Source organism: Caretta caretta, chromosome 1 (assembly GCF_965140235.1).
Source record: "Caretta caretta isolate rCarCar2 chromosome 1, rCarCar1.hap1, whole genome shotgun sequence".
In the NCBI taxonomy this organism is placed as follows: Eukaryota; Metazoa; Chordata; order Testudines; family Cheloniidae; genus Caretta; species Caretta caretta.
The window spans coordinates 300,728,741-300,750,799 of record NC_134206.1 but is presented as its reverse complement, the minus strand read 5'-3'; the positions used below and the strand labels follow the sequence as shown (position 1 = coordinate 300,750,799).

The following is a 22,059-nucleotide window of genomic DNA, read 5'->3' as shown; positions in this document are numbered from 1 at the left end:
TATGTGTTGACATGTACCAGGGTTTGAATGTATGTATCCATATTTAAATGGCTTGTGTGTTAACCCACAGAACCATCTAGTGCTTTGTTAAATGGTTTTATAATGCATTTTAAGAAAGATATTACCAACCCATTATGTGGTGAATATGGAGAACAACATCTGCAACTTCTATAATTGTTCACAGGAAAGGAGTTGCTCATCTAAGTCACCATGCAGAAAACTCCTTTCTAAAATGAATTTCTGAGGCATTAGCCTATGATGGGCTTTCCTTTTTTTCTCCTTAGAGACAGGGCATCTCCAGCTATCAGTCAAACTGCAGAAGATGTTTTGGCACCCTCTCTGCAGCTCAGCATCAGTGCAGCCAATTAGTTCCCAGTTTCATTCCACCTCACACAGCTCTGGTCATGGTGCAATGCTTCTTTGAGGAAAGGTGGTTTAGGTTCTTTCTAAAAATTTCTCTAAGAATTCGAGTATTTTGAATTTTTTCATCACTTCAGGTCCATGTCTATGTGGACAATAAAGACATTGGACAAAGACAGGAAGAGAAAACTGTGCCATCAAAACTCATGACGCAGACCCTGGCTTTACCAAAGCAGTGTCTGTGAAATCTGAGCAATCCAACTTGTCCAGAAGATCAGCAGATGAATCCTCCAGTTACCAGATCAGAAGCCCCCTCATCCAGGAGCAGGGCTATGCAGTCTTCAAAGCTCTCAAGGATTAGTTCCCTCTCGTGTTCCCTCTGTCAGGAGGTAAAGCAATCAGATGAGTGGAAATCCAGGGATGGCTCTGGACATCATGTTTTTCAGCAATGGCTAATGGGGACAGAGAAAGTATGGGGTCTCTCGATCCTTTTGTGCCAACTACATAAGGGAGCCTGGTTTTCAGGGAGACAATAGATCCATTAAGAGGAGCCTTCTGACTTCATAGGGCTGTTTCCCAATCTTTCAAGGGCCAAAATAGGTGGAAGAAGTTGACATATTCAGTGACTGGACTATGATACTAGACATGTAGATCCTTTTGATAGCCCTAATGGGATACAGCACAGAATTTGTAGAAATGCTCTCCCTTCCTACTGAATTCCCTCTCTGTTCCACAGGAAAAAGCAGTGCGTTTTATCAAGTCTCTCTCATTTGTTATCAGCCAAGGCTGTGATTTCAAGCCCTACTGAATAAAAAGTCTAGGTGTCTACTCTCTGAATTTCATAGTCTTCAAAGAGAGACCAGCTCTGGACTTCAGGTGACCCAATCTATTCGTAATAAATTAAAAATTGAGTAATCCAGAACTCTCCTCACAGAGTATAGCCAGGAGATATCAGTAGACCCACAAGATGCTTACGTACTATGGACATCACTACAGATCACCAGTATCTCAGTTCTTATTTTATCAGTCTTCAGTATCAGCCCTTCCATTCACTTTGATTTCTGGCCCTAAAGTGTTCTCAAAGGTCATGGCAGAAGTGTCTCTAAGAAGGCACAATCCCATACCGAAAGAAATAGCTGTCTCAAAGCAAGGTGCAAAGGATTCTACCACAAATTAATACTTTCCAGAAAGGTTACAATATCAGATTTAAGAAGATTCATTGTCCCATTCACATTCCAGTCTTCCTAGTATCCTGTACAGATGTGATGTCTTGGACTGTTTTCAGTTTAGACCTCTTCAATTGTGATTTCTCCATGTGAAGGCACACGTGAGCTGGTTTAGCCTCTTCAGCTGGTGAATGTATTTCTTGCCAGATTCATGCAATGAAGGAAATGTCACTTCAGGAAACCCAGAAGCACACAGTGACTGGAGATGCATGCCTGTTCTGATGGGGAGCATACCTGGACCATCACAAAGTAGAAATGAAATTGAGTCCCTCCAGAAAGCTATTTTATATCAACATGCTGTTGTTATGAGCAATCAGTAAAGCCCTGTGCCTCTTCTGAGTCTTGGAAGAAGATTAGTCTAGGCCAGTATGCTGGAAACAGAAAATGTCTTAGTAGTGACACAAGCAACTAAGCAGGAGACTGTGACTGTGTAAAGAGACCTGAAATCAGAGACTATACAAGGAGCTCCTGTTCCCCTCAGTGCAAAAGTACCAAAGAGGTGTCAACCCTGTTCACCTTGCAGGAGAAGCCAAATTTCTATCCTAGGCAGAATATTCATTACTCCAGGGAAGTGGGAATTTTATCCACATCTACAAACCTGCTGATCCACAGTTGGGGAGAGGTCATAAATGCACATTCATCACTGAAGACAATAGAAAACTTCTAAGCTTCTTCAGTCAGTACAACTGTTTGATTTTTTTCTGTTCTCTGGAACCAGAGATTTCTGTAGCATATATTTCCACCAATCCCAATTCTGTAAAAGGTGTTCAAGAAGACTATACAGGACAAGGCCTATACAGTAGTAAGAGTGCCAGTGTGATCATCCCAGGGATGGTCTGCAGATATACGTCTTAGTGTTCCTCTGCCTGTTTTCCACAACATCTTGACCCACAAGCAAGTGTTTCAATCAGAAATCCACATCTGGACTGTGAGAGACTTGCTTAGGAATGGTTGACTCTGAGTGCTTTGTTTTATTAGATAAGGCATTGCAATCCTTCTTTATTCTGCATGATGGTCAGCATCAGGGATATATTTTAAGGCTTACAATATCATTTTCCTCTGTTGTAGTTTCAGAGTTTTCAGTTAAGAAGATGTCTTTTGTATCCTGGATTTCTTGATAAATGGAGCAGCTTTTGACCTTGTAGCTTAAGGGGTATTTTATAGAATTCCCAGTGGGGAATTATCTCTGCATATTCTAATTGTTTTTGGTGGGTCTTGCTTTGTCCCCACTTACATTTACTTTGAGGGGTCTTAATTTGAATCTTCAATTTCTTTGTCACTTTTCTTTTGGGTCACTGCTTTTGACTCCTCTGTTAGAAGTCTTTTTTTCCCGAGTAGTCATAGCATCAGGTGGGAGGGTCAGTGAATTGTCTGCTATTTCTTGTAAACTTCCCTGATATTTTTCTTTCACAAAGAGGAAGTCATGAATGGTTCCTTGACACTTGTCAAATGTTTCATCTGATCTTGTCTTAGAACAAGAGCTTAAACTTCCAATTTTTTTCCTGCTTCTGCCACAGTTGAAAGAAAGCCCTGGTATTGCTGAGATGCTAAGAAAACATATCTAGACAAAACCTTTTTTTTATTTAGTGAGATTAAGGAAAGGTAGTAAAATCTCTAAAATCTGCATAGGCTTCTGGATTGATTTATACACTTCTAGTGTACAGAGAAGGAATTCCTTATCCCTTTCATCTTCAGACCCACTTGACTTGGGATTATGAGCAGAAGGGTTCGGAAGTGTTTTCAGGTCAGGTTTACAGAGAGGCCATATGTATCTAAGATATTTATATGGCCTCTTATACCCAATCATTTCAGGCTGTTGATCTGAGAGCACAGAAAAGGTAATTTATTCCCTACAAACTTCATTTTCTGCATCCTCATATCCATCAGCCCAGAATGTCTCCCCCTTCTAGTCAGAGTTATGCTAGAAGTGAAAGAAGTTGCGTGTTACCAACTGGATGGTGCTAACCATATTTTGAGTTATTTTGCATGTCTGTGACTATGGAAGAATCTACTGGGAATTGGTTGGCTGCTGAGCTGTACAGAGAGCACAAAAACCTCTTCTGCATTCTGACTGGTTGTTGCATGTACCTATCTCTAGGGAGGAATGACTAATATGTAGACACAGAAAAGATTTGCAGGTAATACATTCCTTTAAAAATTGTGATGAACTTGTAAAGCTGTTCTGCGCACTCCACCTTTCTAATGTGTTTTCTTCAAATATTCTTAAATTCACTACAGTTAAGCTCTTCATTCTCACCTCCTCACTTTTTCACTCATCTCAACCATCAGCTGCAAGTTTGCTATTTGTTTCATGAAACCAGGAAGAAAAATGAATTAGTTTTGTTACATGATTGTTGCCATTTTATTCAAGATATTTAATTCATGTCTCCAAAATATGTCTTTTAATTTCAATGAGCAAAGGTTCCTAATATAAGATAATAGGGAAAAATGTCTAGCCATCCATTAGTATCAGTCTTTATTAAACAGCTAGGAACTTAAGGTTTGGTTCTAGCACAGCAAATAGCAAGCATGTCATTGGACTTACTATGATAACAACCTCATCTCAGTGCAAAATCCATACATGTTCACACCTATTATTTTGTTCCTGGTAGTTATTGTCTCAATGTTAATTATATGTAGTGTGTGTGCAAAACATTTCAAAATACTGGTTTTAAATTTTTCACTACAAATTTTTTCAGTAAATTTGTAATTTATTTTCCTGTTAAAAATTACAATAGGTAAGTATAAGTCAGTGAATAAAATCATGAGTAAAGAAAGAAAAAGGGATTTTATGATCTGTCATGCATGTATTTTGGAAAAGTTTTATGAAGCTCCATAAACAAGAAGAGCAAGCCTCACAGATACTACATCAGAATTTCTGGCTTTAGCAATCTGGTTTTGCAGTGAGTTATTAAACATTCTAAAGCTGATATTCTACAGCTCTTTGGGCTTCAGAATTCATAATGAGACAATTCAGCTGTTTTGTGCAATATGCTTCTTGGCAACACATTGAAAACTCATTCATTTCCCCCAGAGCACCAGGGTCCCTTCTCTGTTTTGCACCCCCAGGGATATAAAAGCACTGTATGAAACGTGAGTGTTCTCATGTCCTCTCCGTCTACCCCTTCATCTCTCCTTTTCCCTTCGTTCCTTCCTTTTTTCACTCCCTCACCCTCACTTTCTTTCCCTTCCTCCAAAAATTTAGTAGTTGCTCATCTAAGCACACAAGTCTTAACCATAATCTGGGTTGATAAAAATCACGTTATTCTTACTTTCCCTCCTCCCAAATGAGGAGTGGGAGGCTCCCTGGGTATCCCAACTGCTTTTTCCACTGCCAGTACTTTGGCAGAACTTCTTACTGTACTTCTGTGGTGCAAAAAGGGAGGGAATCCCCATGCCCAGATTTGATTTTTGCATATGCTGTAACTGTGCATTCGCGCCAGCATCCACCTCCATGCAGGTACACTCCTGTGTAAATCTGCAGTTTTGTTTGTTTGTTTGTTTTAATTATACAGACAATAGAATCTGCATCCTTACTAGCATATAGAAAAATCACAGACCCAATGCAACCAACTGTGTAAGTATTTTTTCATTATTTAGATTATAAATAAATTTTGTAACCCCCTCCCCAATAAAATAAAATAAATATAAGTTACATAAAGGAACTTGGAAGTAAAAAGATTCTGTTTTGTTTTGTAGAAAGTACAATAATTGTATGAAGTCAGTGCTGTTACAAATGTTTCTGATACAATTATAAAGTATTTCTTATTTACTTGTATACCCTAAAGTAATGAACTGAGCTACCTGTGCTCACGTGTTGTTCTGCACAGAGAACTTCTCCAGTTAAGTCCAAATATTTTGTTATCATGGAATTTTAAGTAAAAAGTGTTACAGTAGAATAGGAAGCAATAGTTTCTCCATGAGCTTTCTTTGCTGCTTATTGTACCAGGCTGTGTAAAATTCAGTACCATAAATACCATCGTTGCTCATTGCCAGTTGTCATCCCACAGTGAGTACATTTAAACAAAACAAAAGATTCAGAAACTTTGGCAAAGTATTAAGTTAACTGAAGCACAGCTCACAAAATATTTGGATCTTTTGGTAAGCAAGATTCTTACTAGGTAACAGGTTTGTTGTTTCAGTGTAAGAATTAAATTGATCATACGCTGTATAGTACAGAACTTTTAAATGATTTACATTCTGAACTCTTGAGAAGGAAATTATATTTTTGTCATTTTTAAATTGGACAGAATTTCTGGAACAACTGAAGACTTTTGTGCAGTGCTTATCAGCATTAACAAAACAAAATAGTTACATATGCAGTAACAATTTGGTTACATTTTTAAAGGTTTGCTGTGTTATATGGATTGTTTTATCCTGAAAATATTGCAGTTGACATGATCATGTAAATGTTGACCAAGATTTTCACAAATGGGTGCTGAAAGTTAGGATACATGGTAAGCACTTTCTGAAAATCAGTTCCCTTTAATATGTCTCAAGCTAAATGTCCAAAATTTGAGAGACCTCCAAATCACGAATCATTTTGAAAAATTTAGGAGCCTGTGTACAAGAGGTGACCTGATTTCTAAAGGAGCTGAATGCCTAGATTCAGTGAAAACTGCTGGCTGCTCAGCACCTTTGAAAATCAAACCACTTATTTAGATGTCTAAATATACACTTGCGAGCCTACCTTCAGGCATCTCTATTTGTAAATCTTGGCAGCAATTCTTACTCACCCAAATCTTTATTCAGGTGAATTCCCAGTAAAATTAGCTTACTGTACCTCACTGTTCTCACCGTATTAAATGCACATGTATATATGCACAAAATATATTTTGTTGTGGTGACTCAATAGCTATTTAAAGACATTACAATAAGCAAGTTCACATGCTTCACTGAAAACCTCACAAAAGCATGTAATATTTTCTGACTGAGTAGCTCAATTTTACATTAGTATAAAATGACTGCTGTCCCTTCTGCTGGTACTATACCATGTATTTTAATTTATATCTTTGTATATTGTAACTGTAACCCTGTTTTTTGCATTGCAGCATGTATGTCAAAAGTTTAAATTATATTATATGTTTTATTACATTTCATCCAAGATTATCTGAACATTTGGAAACACAAAATTGTGCAGGCTCTCATTTTGCACTTGTAAAATATCAAACTAGAAATGAATTGAGCTGCCTAATATTTATGGAGCAGTCACTATATGTGACTAACAACTTGTTAGGTCTGAGTGTGATGCAAGAAACTCTTTTTTTTTTTGTTTTGTTTTGTTTTTTCTGTTTTCACACCACACGTTATATAGCAAGTGGTGGTTATGGATTTAATGCTTTAGAATTAATCAAGAATTAATCAGGAAGATCACACATGCAGTATTAATTGCTAACTGCAGTTACATACAGACCACTGCAAACTCCACAACTGAATTTCAGGAAAAAAACACGTTCCTTAAAATTGAAGTGGTGAATGTATCCGTCTCCTAGGCAGCAGTTCTAATGCAAACCTTTTTAACCACATTCACAAGTGTGAGCTATATGTCATGAGAGAATGGAACAAGCAGAGTGAAGAGATAATCTCCCATATGGGTACTCAACAGATTTAAAATATATATATGTTTGTTTCAGCAGATATAGTAATATTACCAGGAGAGATGAGGCTGACTAGAAGCTCCAGCCATATAAGGCTTAATTATGCTGTAGTTTGTCTGACTGTGGATCTGTCGCTTGCATTCAGATATTTGACTGAAATGGAAAAGATTAATACAGTATTATTGCAGCATGATATAGTGCTACTCAGAAGTGATGTGTTTCATCTTAAGTTGATTCAGATCATACATATGTAGTATTTGGTGAAAACAGTGAAAATGGCTAAATCACATTATTCTTAGCTAGCTAAAAGGATATTCAAGCATAAGATGTGTAAATACATTGTTCCCTCCTCATCCTGACAAATATAATGCCCTGCCAAAATGAAAGCTCTTCTGAGAGATCCAACAAGAAACAACTCAGGATGCTGGCTGTGTATGTAATTACAGGCGCTTGCATGCATGATGTACCATGAGCCCACCACACTCCCTGCCAACTCTGTTTTTGTGAGCAGTCCTGCTGTTCAAATTGTAGAGTAGAATTCTTGTCATTGTTAATACCTTGTATGCTCATGACACCAAAGCAGGCAGAGAAGATGATGATATTGTTTGTATCCTCGTGCCATGTATGCCTAGGTAGCCACAAACAAAACTCCTTTGTCACTTGACTTTTTTATTCAAACATTAAATCCTTAAATGCACATATATGATACAATAGCACACCTTCTCTCTGTCTATGTGTAGATATAAAAACATATACAGTGATGTATTTATTTGTAAATATAGGTCTGCCTATAGATAACAGATTTTCTTAAGGTCCAGCCATTTGGGATGTTCTGAAGCCTAAAAAGAGGAGGTGATAATGTAAAAAGTAGCGTGTGTGATAGAAAGTTGGCTTAATGGTTTGTAATGACATTAAAGTGCATTTCAGAATATTAATCAACAGAATCAATATCTGTGTGGTCTTGTGCATGCTGTACAACAGTAAATTCTTGATTATTATATGATGATATCCCTTCAAATAAGAATGGAAAACAGATATTGTGAACAATTAAAGAATTTACTAACAGGAATTATGCAGCTAATTCAAAACACTCATTGCTGAATATATGTCTAAAGTTAACAAGCCGTTCTGGGTTAGTATGGCACAATGTAAGTTTTGCTTTTCCTAATACAAATTTATTTTTCACCCCCATAATTTGTGAATCTGTGAATAAATAAATAAAACACGTTTGTCGACCCCTTCTATGCCCTATATGCATATGGGCTTGAGTGTTTTATTATACCTACAAGTTAGATATTTGCATTTGAATGTGCAGCTTAACCCAATGGTTACTAAATGGGAAGCCACAGCTTGAACTATTGCTGAAGTCTTCAGCTTCAAGGTCATTCACAGCCTGTTTGTTTAATAGAATTAAAAAAAAATCTAAACACAGCCCAGCAAAGTCTGCTGCACTAGATTTGGACCCTATCATATGTAGATTGTATTTGAGTCAGGAGTGTAATAGAGAGCTAACCGTCTAAACAATGAAAACAGTCTTTTTCTATGTGCATACACCCACAGGGTGGTGGTAGCAAAGATAAAAGAAATCGGGCAAAGCATTTCTTCCATAACTTAAAAAAAAAAAAGTCTAAAATACTTCTAAGATCTTTAGCATGCTTGAAACTGACCTGTGTTACCAATATTCAACTAAAGAGATTCTGTGTCTGAACATATTGAATGTTTTTGCAATTATAAGCTCAAATTCCTATTAAATGAATACTGATCATGATCAGGACATGGACTCTGCTTTTCTTCTTAGGCTATTTTCATTTGTTTCTTCTGCACCCTTTTAATGGACTATATAGGTCTCTTGAAAGGTAAGGTTGAAAATTGCAAGCCTAGCCTGCATAATGTAACAAATTATTTGAAATGTCCCACTTTTTTTTCTTTTTTACTAGCAGAAAGAATCAATATATTTCATTTAACCGAATTCATTCTTCATTCATATTCAAGGAATCAATGAATTATGAAGTTTAACAGACTAACTTCATGGCACAGCATAAGCTCTTTCTTTGAAGAACAAAGAACTTGCTCTTATAATGTTAACAACCCCCTTTTTAATGCTTGCCGTTCTTTTGCTTCCAAATCAAGAGCAGAATATCTTATCATTGAAAAACCATGCACGGTGGGAAAAATGCACTCCCTCTATTGAAGACATTATATGTTTAAACCATTTCTACACCATGTATTTATCACATCAGTTTGTTTCTACAATGTGATTGCATTTACTAAAGGATTGTAGGACTGGGCACATGCTTTTTAAAAATCTGCATGCATGGTTTGTTTTGGTTTTGCTTTTGTAAATTATGATACGTCTCTTAATTATTTGAATTTCCTGTATTTTTCCAGTGATGCAGAGGATCATAAACCTCTAAAGAAAGGAAGCCGAACGCCTTCAGACAGGACTGTGAAAAAGGAGGACAGTGATGATAGTTTAGTTGACTATGGCGAAGGTGTAAATGGTCAGTTCAATGAGGATGGCTCCTTTATTGGACAATACAGTGGTAAAAAAGAGAAAGAACCTGCAGAAGGAAATGAAAGTTCTGAGGCTCCTTCTCCTGTCAATGCCATGAATTCCTTTGTTTAATCAAAAAACTCAATTCCCTTCCTAGAATATTTTCCATTGTGTTTAAAGCACTTGTGCATCCTCCTTCTCATACTAAGAACATACAGGTGACAATGCTCCTAGCAACAAAATGTTTATACGATGAGAACATATAGGTCAATACAGTTATACACTATAAAAACACAGTAAGTGATATGTTAGTATGAATCAAAGTGAAAAACTCAATAATTTTGCTCTGAACTTGAGTATTTTTGCTTTTTTTAAAAAGGAACTGACACAAATAATATAACATCATCTGATAATGTTATTTCCTGTTGAAAGTACAGTATAATGCATGAAAAATGCTACACATTTCACAGATAAACCCGTGTATGCTATTAAAATCTGGTTTGATACTTTGTTATGCAGTCCTCAGCTGAATTCCTGGATATGAATTCCGTTTTCATTGTCAGAGTATTATAGTAGTATTATATAGAACTTCAATGTCTTTGTGGACATTGTTGTGAAATTGGTGACTTAATGTCTAGGTATCATATGTCTTTTTGCAAGACAATTAGGAACAGTATGTATGGTATATAATTGCTAAATGATTTAATTATGACACTTGCATTTGCTGATGCTTACTGAGATCCTGTTATCTGCTCTTTGTTCCTATTACTTTATAGCCTTCCTAATCTATCAAGTATTACAGCACTACAGTGTTCTATTTTTACATCGTGTGTATGTTGGATTGATTTTAAGACATAAACCAATATCCATTGCAATGCATTTTGGAATTTGTACAGTCACTGAAGTGAAATTTTAAAATGAGACAAAATATTCCAGAAGACACAGGGCAAAATACATTCAGTGCCTTTATAGAATATGCATTCTATAATGCACTGTACTACTAAGTTGGTGCAATAAACTGTGATTAGTGAACTACTATCATTGCCAAACAAAGTAACTGGTAAAAAGCAGAGATGTTCCTAAAGTGTTGAGCTGCAAAAGGCAAGGAGTTAACATGTTTTAAATTACACAAAGCACAATATGATTTTTCCCTTGAAGATAAAATAACAGTTTTTAGACCGTTAGAGCACAACACGATTTCATTGCCTTACACAGTTTATACAAAAATGGCTGAATTCAGATATTTGAATAATGCTGCAAAACTTAGAACGCTCTTGCAAAATATGTTAAAAAATGCCATGCCAGCAACAGCAAATTTTCCTCTGAGTCATTGCTTGACCCGTGTGGCAGCTTTTGAAATTATCTCCAGCATGAAAGCAGCGTGTAGATTACTGCTCAAACCGCAGAATTCAAGGAATCTGACAAATGCTAACAAGGTTTAGTGGTAAAGGATTACTCTTATCAGTTACAAAAATATCCTTTCACATACTAGATCAATCAAACGGTTTACCTCCAAATATGAAATTTTATAGCAACCTATGGTTGAAGGAATGCTCAGTTTCATTTGCCAATAAATTGGTTTTTCATAACTTGCATCAAGTTTAATTTTAAGTATGCTTTTTATATGTAGATATTTGTTGAATTTGTAAATACACTTAAAGTGTAGATGCTATATGCTTCTAGGTGTTACAAACAAATAAACAGAACAAAAAAAGCCTACGTTGTACTGTGTAAGAAGTACTGTAGCCAATGGAGTTCATGGTATTTTAAAGCATCTACTTAAACATATATTTTTTTGCTGTGAAAATGAAATAGTGAACTGTTCTACTTATTTACTGCAGATTTTTAGATATTATCTTAAGAGCTTGTGTCCGTGGATTACATTAGACCATAGTACACCTTACAGCTTTTATGTATTTATTGTAGGTAAAGCACAATTTGAAGTAATCACAAATGGAAGTCAGCTGAACAAGCTTCTTTTGCACCATTAAGCTTTCCATAATCCATTTTCCTTATGGAAACAAAAACAAAAAATGAACTATATAACACTGATTACAAAGCACAAAGAGAGTTTCTTAATAAGAGTTCCCAATGGTATTGGTAACAATGACGTGAAATTTTACTCTTCTTTAATTGTAGATGCTGAATTTATCTGTGCATGTAAGGGTACACATACAGGCTCACTTCTGTAATAGTGCAACAGATTTTGTATTAAAAATAAATGTGGTTTTAAAATTTCATTGTTTGTTCTGTTCACAAAATATTTAAAATCTGATCTGATTTACCACATATTTAAGAACTTTTAAAGTGAAAAAACATCATAAATGAACTGCAACCCGGTTATTTTCAGGATGTTGCACTTCATCATTTCTGTAATATCAGTTGAAAAATATTAATTATGGGCCTGATCCTTTCCCACTGAAATCAAGTACTATTCAAGTTGCTTCACTGTTGTCTTTCCCTAGAAACGTTATTTGATCAAAACTGAGGGCATGCTGCAAAAGACAAAATTACATCCCCACATTCACCCAAAAAGAGAGACATTCCATACTCACTTGGGCCACTCCTAAATACAGATTTGGGCTCCTAAATAAATTATCTTATTTTCAAAAGTCCCATTAACTGTTGAAATCTAGGCAGTTTTAAGTAGAATAATGTACAGTAGACAAGAGCCATTGCAATGCACACTTCATACCTGGTCTGGACTGGATGTGTATAGAAACAGATTAGATAGGTGCATGCCTAAGAGTTGTTATGGAGAAAGGTGTGGATTTCATGGGTGACAGGAAATAAAGAAAATCTATGATTCTTGGCTAGGCTAATTTGGAAAAATGATTCTGCTGGTGAGCCATAAGTTCCTTTACCAGTCTTCTCAACCAGTTATGTTGTTTGATTACCTGTGGATATTCCAGTTTCCAGTATATGTGCACAGTCACAATTCTGGCACATACAGGTCAGAACTGAGGTGCATAATTGTGCTCCTTTTTCTGTAAAGGGGCCTGTTCTTTTGCCAAGCAGTAAGCATTCTGGATACATGCAAATTTAGGTACAAGCAAGATAGCTATTTCTGTTTTGATTTAAGTGTAATTCCTAGAAACAGCTGTGGATCTTTGAATTGTGTTGTTTGAACAAGAGATCTCTTTTTATGAGTTTGGTTTTTTGTTTTGTTTTATTTGGATGCTTGCAGAAATTTGTGTTCAAACAAAGAAAGTTTTAGTATTTTACCTTTTCTTTTGGCTGTGTTTTTTATTGAAATTGTGGTAATTAGGGAGATAATTAGGGAAGATTACCCCTATGTATTTCCTTTTGTTGAAGTCTCCTCTCCTGCTGCCTATCCTAAGAAGAAATATTCAGGATGGATTCTTTTTTGGCTCCACCTACCGAAGGAAAAGTGACAAAATATCTGACAAAAGATCTATCAACCAAACTTTCTGTATAAGCATCTGGCCTGCCTCAGTCTTTCCAAACAGAGAATTCCAGAGCTAAAGAAAGACAGTAGTATGAGACATCATGGACTTCAGTAAAAGAGATGAAAGCATATTGCCCCAGAGAGAGGAGTAGATTGTGATGCAGGTTAGAAGAAGAGGAGATTTCAAGAATTTCTGGTGAGTAAATTTCCCTATTTGCATTTCTCTCTCTTCTTCTGTCCTAGGAAAGAACATTTCAGGTAAAAAGCAGATGCAGTGAGCAGTATCGAAGGAGGAGGGACTTACCTAAGGGTGCTGCTCGTAGGACTTTGCACTCGAGTGGTAATACTTTATGAATGTGTGCGTGGATGAACATGTTGCCAGCTGCCTTTGAATGATGCCTTTGAATTCCTATGCCAATGAAATGGAAGCCTTAGCTATGCTGCCCAGATGGTGAATATATCCCAATGGGCTTTTGACAAGGTGTAGATATGATCCACCATGATTGTAAACCAAAACAATGCAAATTTTGATCCATCTGATCTGGCAACCACTGCTTTAGTTGCTGCTTTGCCCTTATGGCAACAGAAACCCACACACAGTTTGTTAACTTACTCAAACCCATTTAAACATGATAAACAGAACATCAGAACATGTTTAATATGTAAAGAATAGAGTCTTCTGTCTCAAGACACAGGAGGAAGGGTAACAATGGGCTCCTTGTCACGAAATCCAGAGTTTGCCTTTGATGTTAATTTTAGGGATAAATGGAATGCTGCCTTATCTGGAAAAAAGCTTAGAGATATAGCAATGAAGAGAGAGCTCAATTCCCCCTGCTGTCTAGGAAAGGTCATTACAGCTAAGACGATGACCTTGTTGGAGCATTTCCCCGGAGAAAGAGGAGAGGTGACATGAGGACATACAGTACCAAAGAAAATTCCCAAGGATGGACTCCTTGTCTGTAAACAGATCTTTGCAGTAGAAAATGTTGAGGGAGTCTTTAAGTGTTTCTACCTGCAGTGGGTCCTCTGATAGCTGACAGTGCCCAAGCATAGAGTCTGTCTTTGCCCTCTGTGAAACTCCAGAAGGATAAAGTTGAGGCCATTTTACAAGGAACAGGATTTGTATTTCTCTACATGCTTTATTTGAAAAACACCTTCCAAATACAAGAGAAAGACTTGTCAGTAGATGGCTACCTTCTGCTCACCGGGAACTCCATGATCTCATGGGACTATCTCTTTTCCAAGAACTAGTTTCACTCAACTGTTGTCTCTCAACTGAGGTGTTCAGACTGAGAGAAGAGAACTGTTCCTTCCAATAAAAGGTCTTCTTTCATATTTTGGATATGTACTAAGAGGTGGAAGGAATATCTCAGCTGCTGGATCCCAATGATACACAAGCATATGTGTGCTCAGGGCTTTGGGCTTGACCATCTGGGAGCAGAATCAGGGAAGTTTAGCCAGTCTACTGCTGGTGTCCCCATTCTGCACCTGATCTGTGAAAGATTCTGGGACTGAAACTCCATTATCTAGAAGTGAGCTAACCACAGTTGAGACAGTCTCTGATAATATTGCTCTTGCCCTGGAAATAGATGTCTTCTACAGAAAAAAATTAAGACGCTGCCCAAAATCCCAGCCCAAGGTCCTCCACCAGGAGTATTTTGCTCTTGGTTTTCTGGATCTATTCCTGTAGGTAGCAGCAGTTCTTTTCTTGCATTGAATCAAGTTATATCTATGAAGAATGAAGGGTTTCCAGGTTTTGAGGACTAAGGAGGTGGCCTAGTGGTCTAGAAGTTTGATATTCAGACTCTGTTTGGCCAGAGCCTATATGGGCAAACCAGCCTGAAAGACTGGCATCTTTGGTAATGAAAGAAAAGAGAGGTTTGCTGAAACCTGGAGAGACTGGAACCATCATGAGAGAGAAAGCTAAAGGAGTTGATGGATATATAGGTTTCCTTTGGAGATTGGAGACAATGCCGTAGGACAGAAGGTCTGAACAGGACCTCTCTCAAAAATATTTGGCTACCAGGACCACTGTGATCTTTGTAAAGACCCCAGATATGGAAGAGTCCAAAGGGGAGACCAATTAACTGAAAGGGGATGGCAAAGGAACTACTGATGACTGTGGTGAGTTAGGGCATACAAGAAGCATCCTTGAAGTCAACTGAAAAAAGAAAATCACACTGGGAGAAACCATATAGGACAGACCCGAGGGGATGAGAGTTTCCATCTGATATTTGCCCTTCCAGAGATAGCAACTAAATAGCCAATGGTTCATAACTGATGGAATCCACCTAGGAGTTTACAGACCAATACAGTGTGGCAATAAAATCTATTCCACTGAAGGGATCTGAGAACTGCCTGTTTTAGTAGAAGTGCTGAAACCTCAGAGTAGAGGGCCAGGGATTTTAATGTATGAGGGTATACAGAGAAAGCAAAAGGGAAGAGGGTCCAGAAGAAATCTGACAGATTAATCTGCCTCACCCAAGTGTCCAGAATGAACAAGGCCCCGACCGCTGTGGAGTTGCTGGGCTCCCACAGGAGATAAATAAGAGAGAGGAAGCCGGGCCGGATAGATGTCAGGAGGGCCTGCTGGAGGAGAAGGGAGCAGAAGAAGAGAGAGATCAAAAAGTGTCTCTAAGTGGATATCGAAGGAAGAAGAGGAACCCTGAATTTCAGTGGAATATTGGCAGAAATGGTGATATACACATGTTGAGGATCTGGCCCTCTGTGCCCTATGCTCATGGGAGCAGAGGAGACAATATGAGCCTACGTGTAGAAAATGTAGTAATTCGTTTTATGTTGGGAGAATAAAAGAAAATGAGAACTCCCCTAGGATATGATCTCTCTACCTTTTGAAACAGAAGTACACAAGCTTTGGTTTACAACAATGGGCTACCATATATTTTTTCATTAGTGCAATAGAAACATAGTGAGAGTTAGAAAAATCTAATATAAAAGCTGTGGAGGTAAAAAAAAGACAGAATTCTGCCCTTAATAGCAGGTGCCTGGGTTCCCCTTGAAATCAATAGGAGGCACACATACTCATCCAAGTGTAAGTTTGGATCAAAAATGTTCTATAGTTCATTTAACTATGTACATGAACACAACAATTATATACAAATCAGACACTGAGCTTCAACCTTGTGCAACCAAAACTCAGATTGAAATCAGCAGGATTGGGCCCTCGATTTAATGTAAATTTTACTTCAGTAAAATAGTGACTAGCATTTGTCTATATCTTGGATGTAGATTTCTTCCTGGGATAGTGCCTATTAAAATTATTAAGTACAGAATTGTATGTTTGTGTCTGAGAAAGAAATTGAAAAAGAATAAAACTGTTAGGTTGCCCATTGTCTTTTTCAGGATTGGTACTCTATAGACTTTTTTCTAACTTGGCTCTTGTTCTTGCCATGATTATCAATTACAGGAACACCTTGCTTTATTTCTCATATAGCAATTATGACGAGTGTGAACCACACCTTGTGTAGGATCCGCAGAGTACTTAGATAAAAAAAGAAGGAAAAAAAAAACCCTACCTCTAGCAAACCCAAAGGAGTCCTTGACTGGGTTACCTACCAATAGCAGGAATGTCACTTTTTTTAAAACTGACCTGGGCTCTGTGGATCACTTGGAAGTACTTCACAAACCATTAGTTGTCTGCAGACCAATTTGAGAACCACTGGGTTAAATTTCCTTGTGCGAAGGAGAGCTATTCCAACAGATCAATGGCAGAGCATTTTTCTTGGTAACTGGTGACATGGTGTGAAGACTTGGGGAATCTGTCTGTGCAATTTATGAATTCTGGTTGATATTGTGTATTGAAAACTGCTGTATCACAGAATGCCTCTGTGTCTATTCACCATTGCTGACAAGGCTGTAAGCATGTCTCTCCCAGACTAGATGCAATGGGGAGGAGTTAACCTTAATGACTGTACTTTGACTGTAGACAAGTCACTAGCAATAGGACAAAGGGAACTCACACTGCCGCACAGGAAGCTTTGGGCAGGAGAGAGGGAAAGAGACTGGCAGTCTTTCATAGCAGCGGAGGCTCAGTTTAGCTGCAGGACCAACTAAGGTCAGAGAAAGCAAGCTGACCTAGAGGGAGAAAGAGGTTCCATAATTGAGATGACAAGCCATGCGCTGCAGAAGAAGAACACTGGATGGCTTCAGAGGACCCCAGCCCAAAGAATGCTCAGGAGTGGTGAGAAAACTGACACAGGGAAACACAAGTCGGGTTTATTATTTTTGTATAGGTCTATGTATTTCTTGTGTGATTAAGTAAAGAGCAATGTTGTTAGAATCCTATGGAAAGTCTGTCTATACCTATCATATCCCCTGGAAGAGTTAACCTGTGGACCCAGGACACCCACACAGTTGACATTCCAGGTGTATTTAAGCTACATGGAAGACTGAGGGGTCAGCATTCGTGACAGGTTTTCGGTCATTGGACCGTGAGGTCTCCGCTCTCAGGAGAGGGTGCTAACGAGAGGGTCTGCACCACAAGAGTGTGCCTAGGGACCCCAAACCATGGACCTAGACTTGGTTCAGGCTCTGGGGGCCTAAAGCACATGAGGACCAGTGAGGTAGGTCCCCTCACGGAGATTGAGTGTGTAGCCAACTGGATCTGTGACACATGGTCCCAGTCCTATCAGCTAATGCCTGCTCGTTATTTTGTAGGTACTGTATGTTCATGGGTTACTGTTTGTATGTATGATAGCTAGCAGCTGTAAGTTTGTACAGACAAAAATGGTGCCAAGTTCTGGGCTTTTGCATGAGGCCAATTAGCTCATATTTTGTGGTTCATTTGAAGGTCCTAAACTCAAAACATGGTTACAACTGGGTGATAAATTGCTCCAGGCTGAACATGCAAAAATAAAAGTGACGCAAATAAGCTTTTGACAACCCTAGGATTCAGGCTTGCACTTGTTAGTACATTAGATTAGGTCAGTACTCTGTCTCACCAACCCATCACACTTCATCTGTCTTAGAATTTGTCCTGACTATTCATAATATCTGTGTCACAGAAACCAGGATTAAGGTATAGAAGCATGAAGACTGACATAGCCTTTCACACTGAATTGGGGTCCAGGTCACTGCTGGTGTCATAGCTGTGAAAATGAAGATTGGCTCTATCTTTCCCCTACCTGCCTCATAAGTATGACATTTATTTTTATATTGCATTGTCAGTCCCTTAAAATGTGATCCAGACAGTTATGATCATTAGCACCTGTTAGTAGCATACCACTGACAAATTAAATACTTGTCACAAAGCAACCTCAGGACATACGTGCTGAATGTACTGATATCCTGACATCAGGAGGTCCCTTTATATGAAATTAGATGAGGAGACAATGAAATCATTTGCTCAGAACTAATCAAATTGTCAGACAATATTATTGTCAGCATGACTCTGCCTGCAGTCACAGTCTAAGGGCAGTAGGACCCTGTTTGTCTGAGGGCAGAGGCTGTGCCCCTCAAGATTAGCATCATGTTGGCTGTGTGACAAGGGATGGGGGGGAAGACATCCATAGGGACATGAACAGCAGGGTAGCAGGGAGACTTGTTACACACAGAGAGAGAGGCAGCAAAGGGCGGTGGATGCTTAAGGTATGGGAGAAGAAAAAGCTTGGAGTGGAGTATCAAGTTTCTAAAACGATTGTTAAAGCATTTGGAGAGAGCACAGTGTGAATGTGAGAGTGTGCAGGTGCATGCATTCCCCAAAGCAAATATGTACCAACAGTTGGGGTTAACGATAGGAACAAACAAGGCTTAATGACTAAAAATGAAGTAAATTTACCAAATTATTGATAATTTCTAGCAGTTGCAAGAACAGTATTAGATGCTGTTGAGAACAGGAAATTCAGCATCTGCCACAGGATTTTAGTGATAATCTTTCCAGAGATTTGCATCATGATTTACAGTGTACACCAGTAGTTCTCAACCAGAGGTATGCAGAAGTCTTCCAGGGGGTACATCAAGTCATCTAGATACTTGTATAGTTTTACCACAGGCTACATAAAAAGCACTAGCGAAGTCAGTACAAACTAAAATTTCATGCAATGACTTGATTATACTGCTCTATATGCTGTATACTTAAATGTAAGTACAATATTTATATTCCAATTGTATAATTATAAGGTAAAAATCAGAAAGCAATTTTCAGTAATAGTGTACTGTAACACTTTTAAATGTTTATGTCTGATTTTGTAAGCAAGTAGTTTTTAAATGAGATGAAACTTGGGGGTATACAAGACAAATCAGACTTCTGAATGGGGTACAGTAGTCTGCAAAGGTTGAGAGCCACTGGTCTACACAAACCCATTTTCTGCAGAAGTGTTTAATACAGAGTCAGAGTTTTCCCACTCATGACACCAGCCTCCAGCAGCTAGTGTACATTCTATAAGCAGCATGATTCCAGTACACCATTCTTGGTTTTCTGAAGCATACGCAAAATTACAACCCTTAACCATGTTATCATAGACATTAAAAGCAAAGTCATGTTTGCTGTGTAGATAATTTTAATCATGTTCTTAGTGATCAGATGATCACTAAACACATATAATAACCAAAAGGAAAAGGGATGTTGGAAAACAATATTCCACATTTTTGAGATGCTTGTTTTTGAAGGACAAGTTATTTAAGCTATACTGAGAAGCTGAGAGAGAGGCTTTTGTCCACCGTCTTGTTTAATTGCTAAATAAAATTTTCAGTTTTGATGGCTGGAGGTTGTTCTTCCCCAAAGATAAAAGAGGAAACAAGATAACCCTGCCTCTAACCTAAACTGCCGCTTGCAGGTTCCCTGTCATTCCATACTCCTCTTTAACTGCCGGTCAAGCTGTCCTTTTTCCTAAATCATGGCATTTAAATATCAGTCTTAATGAGATCATTTGTTAAAAATACTTCGAAGGGTTATCAAGACACAGTAAAACCAAATGAGAATTGAGAATTAACATAATCTAAGCCTAGATTTAGCACAGGTTTATAGTAGCTAAAGATGAAAAATACATGTTAGATCATCACTGCATCCATAGTTCTAAGCAGCACCTCCCAGCCTACCCGCTTTAGTTACAGCCCTCACAGGTGTGAGAATGGTAGGACATGTACTGTGGAAGGCTGTAGCGCTCTTTCAAGAACAAGCTTAGGCTCAGGACTCCTGGAGGACAGGAACAAGGGCAGCATAAAATGGTGTAGTAGCAGAATTTACTGCTTAACATGCAGGTGATGAAAAATGCCACCCACCTGCCTCAACAGGTAGGGGAACTTGAGAGACCTGGCAGTGCAAGGTGACAACTCCAGCAGTGAAGTTGGCCTGCAAGGCTACTTGATTAACTACACCACCTGATTGGTCAGGAAGGGTAGCTGGCTGTTAAACCCATCAGCAACAATCTGGCTGCTCAACGCCTTCACACACCCAGCTGTGATGCTCCCTGTGTCAGCTGCTCCTGTCTTGCTCTAGGCCTGTTCCTGCCTTGTTCCCTCACCTTGCTCCTGGTTCCAGCGTCCTCACCCTGACTCTAGCTCTGACTCTTGGCATGTCTACTGGTTCCTGATCCTCGCTCTCACCCTTGGCTTGGCTTAGTTCCTGGTTCTGGCTCTGAGTCCTGGCATGGCTATTGGTTCCTGACTCCAGCCCTGACCCTTGGTTCAGATCTTTTCCTGCCTGGGAGCTCAGGGTACTGGGAGCAGAGCAGTGCTGGGGAAAGGTAAGAGGAGCTAGGGAGCCCCAGCCTGGTAAACCCCCAGGCTGCAGGCCTTGTTAAAGGCCAACGCAGGTACTAGGGTTGCAGAGGTACAGCCTGGGATTAGGCAGAGGCAGCCGGTCCAACCCTCCCTTGCCAATGATGACTGGCCATTACACTGCAGTCTGCCCGAGTGAATGGGGGCTAGATGATGACTGGCAGTAGCCACTGAGGCAAGGTGGGTGTAGAGGGTTGAGGGGTTCCCCTGGGAGGGGAGACCCAGCATGTGGGGTACTGCAGTGGGCAGAACCCCAGGGTAAGCAGCACCAGAGTCCAGGAGGGACACGGGGGCCTGAGGCAGGCGAGACACCGGCCACCAGGAGGTGCTCTGAGGCTGAAGAGCTAATTCCCAAGACGACCACCAGGAGGCACCGCGCCAGTGAGTCTCAACCTCGCTACAATGATACTTTAAGAAAAGCAAAAAAAGCAATGATCACAGGGGTTGTATTACACAAAGAGAGTTTGCAGATGAGTTTAGCAAAATCCTATATGCAGTTAAATTATCATTCTTTTCTGCTTCTTTTATATTGCCATTTATTTTCAGCAACAAACTATGACAGGGTTTGTGTGTATCCTGCAAAGAAGGCTAAAAGAAAAAGGCACAATAAGCATGCTAAATAGTATGAAATTCAGGAGGGAGAGGTAGGCCAGGAATAGGGTTGCGGAAGGGGATGCAAACCATCCTGCCCTTCATCCCCTTTGAGTCTCTAGGAGCTGCTAAGACTAAGGAAGTGGAGCTCTGCAGGGCCACAGAAGGCACACCAGTTTTGGGGCCTTTTACCTGGCAGCAAAATCAAGCCTTCTCTGAAAACAGAGTGTCAGGGAATGTCTATGAGAGATTCCCCATGGAGACTTGCGCTCAAAAATCTTCCACCTGTGGTTTTTCATGTAATGCAGAATGAGAGGAAACAATCTAGCCCATTATTATTATTATGTGTAGCTAAAATTTAATTCCTATTGCAACTAAATCAATTGGACTGAATGAAAATTACTAGGCAATTTATAAAAATGGCCATCTTTCCTGACAGATACATTACAAAGTTTGTAATCATGTGGCTTCACGTGTTATTTTGGCACAATATTCACTTTTACTGGACATTCAGATGGGGGTTGAGGGGTTGGGTCTTGTCTGCCTTTTTTGCTTTCTGGTAAATAAGAGAACACCATTCAATGTTCAATTCAGAATGAGTAACGTACACAGAGGGGAGCTCCATGAATGTTCTAATCAGCCTGT

At 38.9% G+C, this 22,059-nt stretch overlaps 1 protein-coding gene and 1 long non-coding RNA gene across 29 annotated transcripts in view; both read left to right on the top strand.

Moving 5' to 3' along the window:
* The window catches only part of NRCAM (neuronal cell adhesion molecule), a 294,853-nt gene extending 282,936 nt beyond the window's left edge, over window positions 1–11,917 (top strand). For 24 of the 28 annotated variants that reach the window (XM_075124419.1, XM_048836045.2, XM_048836058.2 and 21 more), the window contains one exon: window positions 9,572–11,917. In XM_075124419.1, the coding sequence (XP_074980520.1) occupies window positions 9,572–9,809 (238 nt within the window). In that variant the 3' untranslated portion in view covers window positions 9,810–11,917. Of the gene's footprint in view, window positions 1–5,101; window positions 5,164–7,222; window positions 8,419–8,981; window positions 9,040–9,571 lie in introns of those variants that run through there. The other 4 variants (XR_007354620.2, XR_007354621.2, XR_012666501.1 and 1 more) reach the window with 4 other exon arrangements.
* A 1,035-nt stretch (window positions 11,918–12,952) lies between these two features.
* Window positions 12,953–22,059, top strand: part of LOC125630310 (uncharacterized) — a 55,510-nt gene continuing 46,403 nt past the window's right edge. Inside the window, exon 1 of the long non-coding RNA XR_012666502.1 lies at window positions 12,953–21,204. This is a non-coding gene — a long non-coding RNA (uncharacterized LOC125630310). The remainder of the gene's footprint in view (window positions 21,205–22,059) is intronic.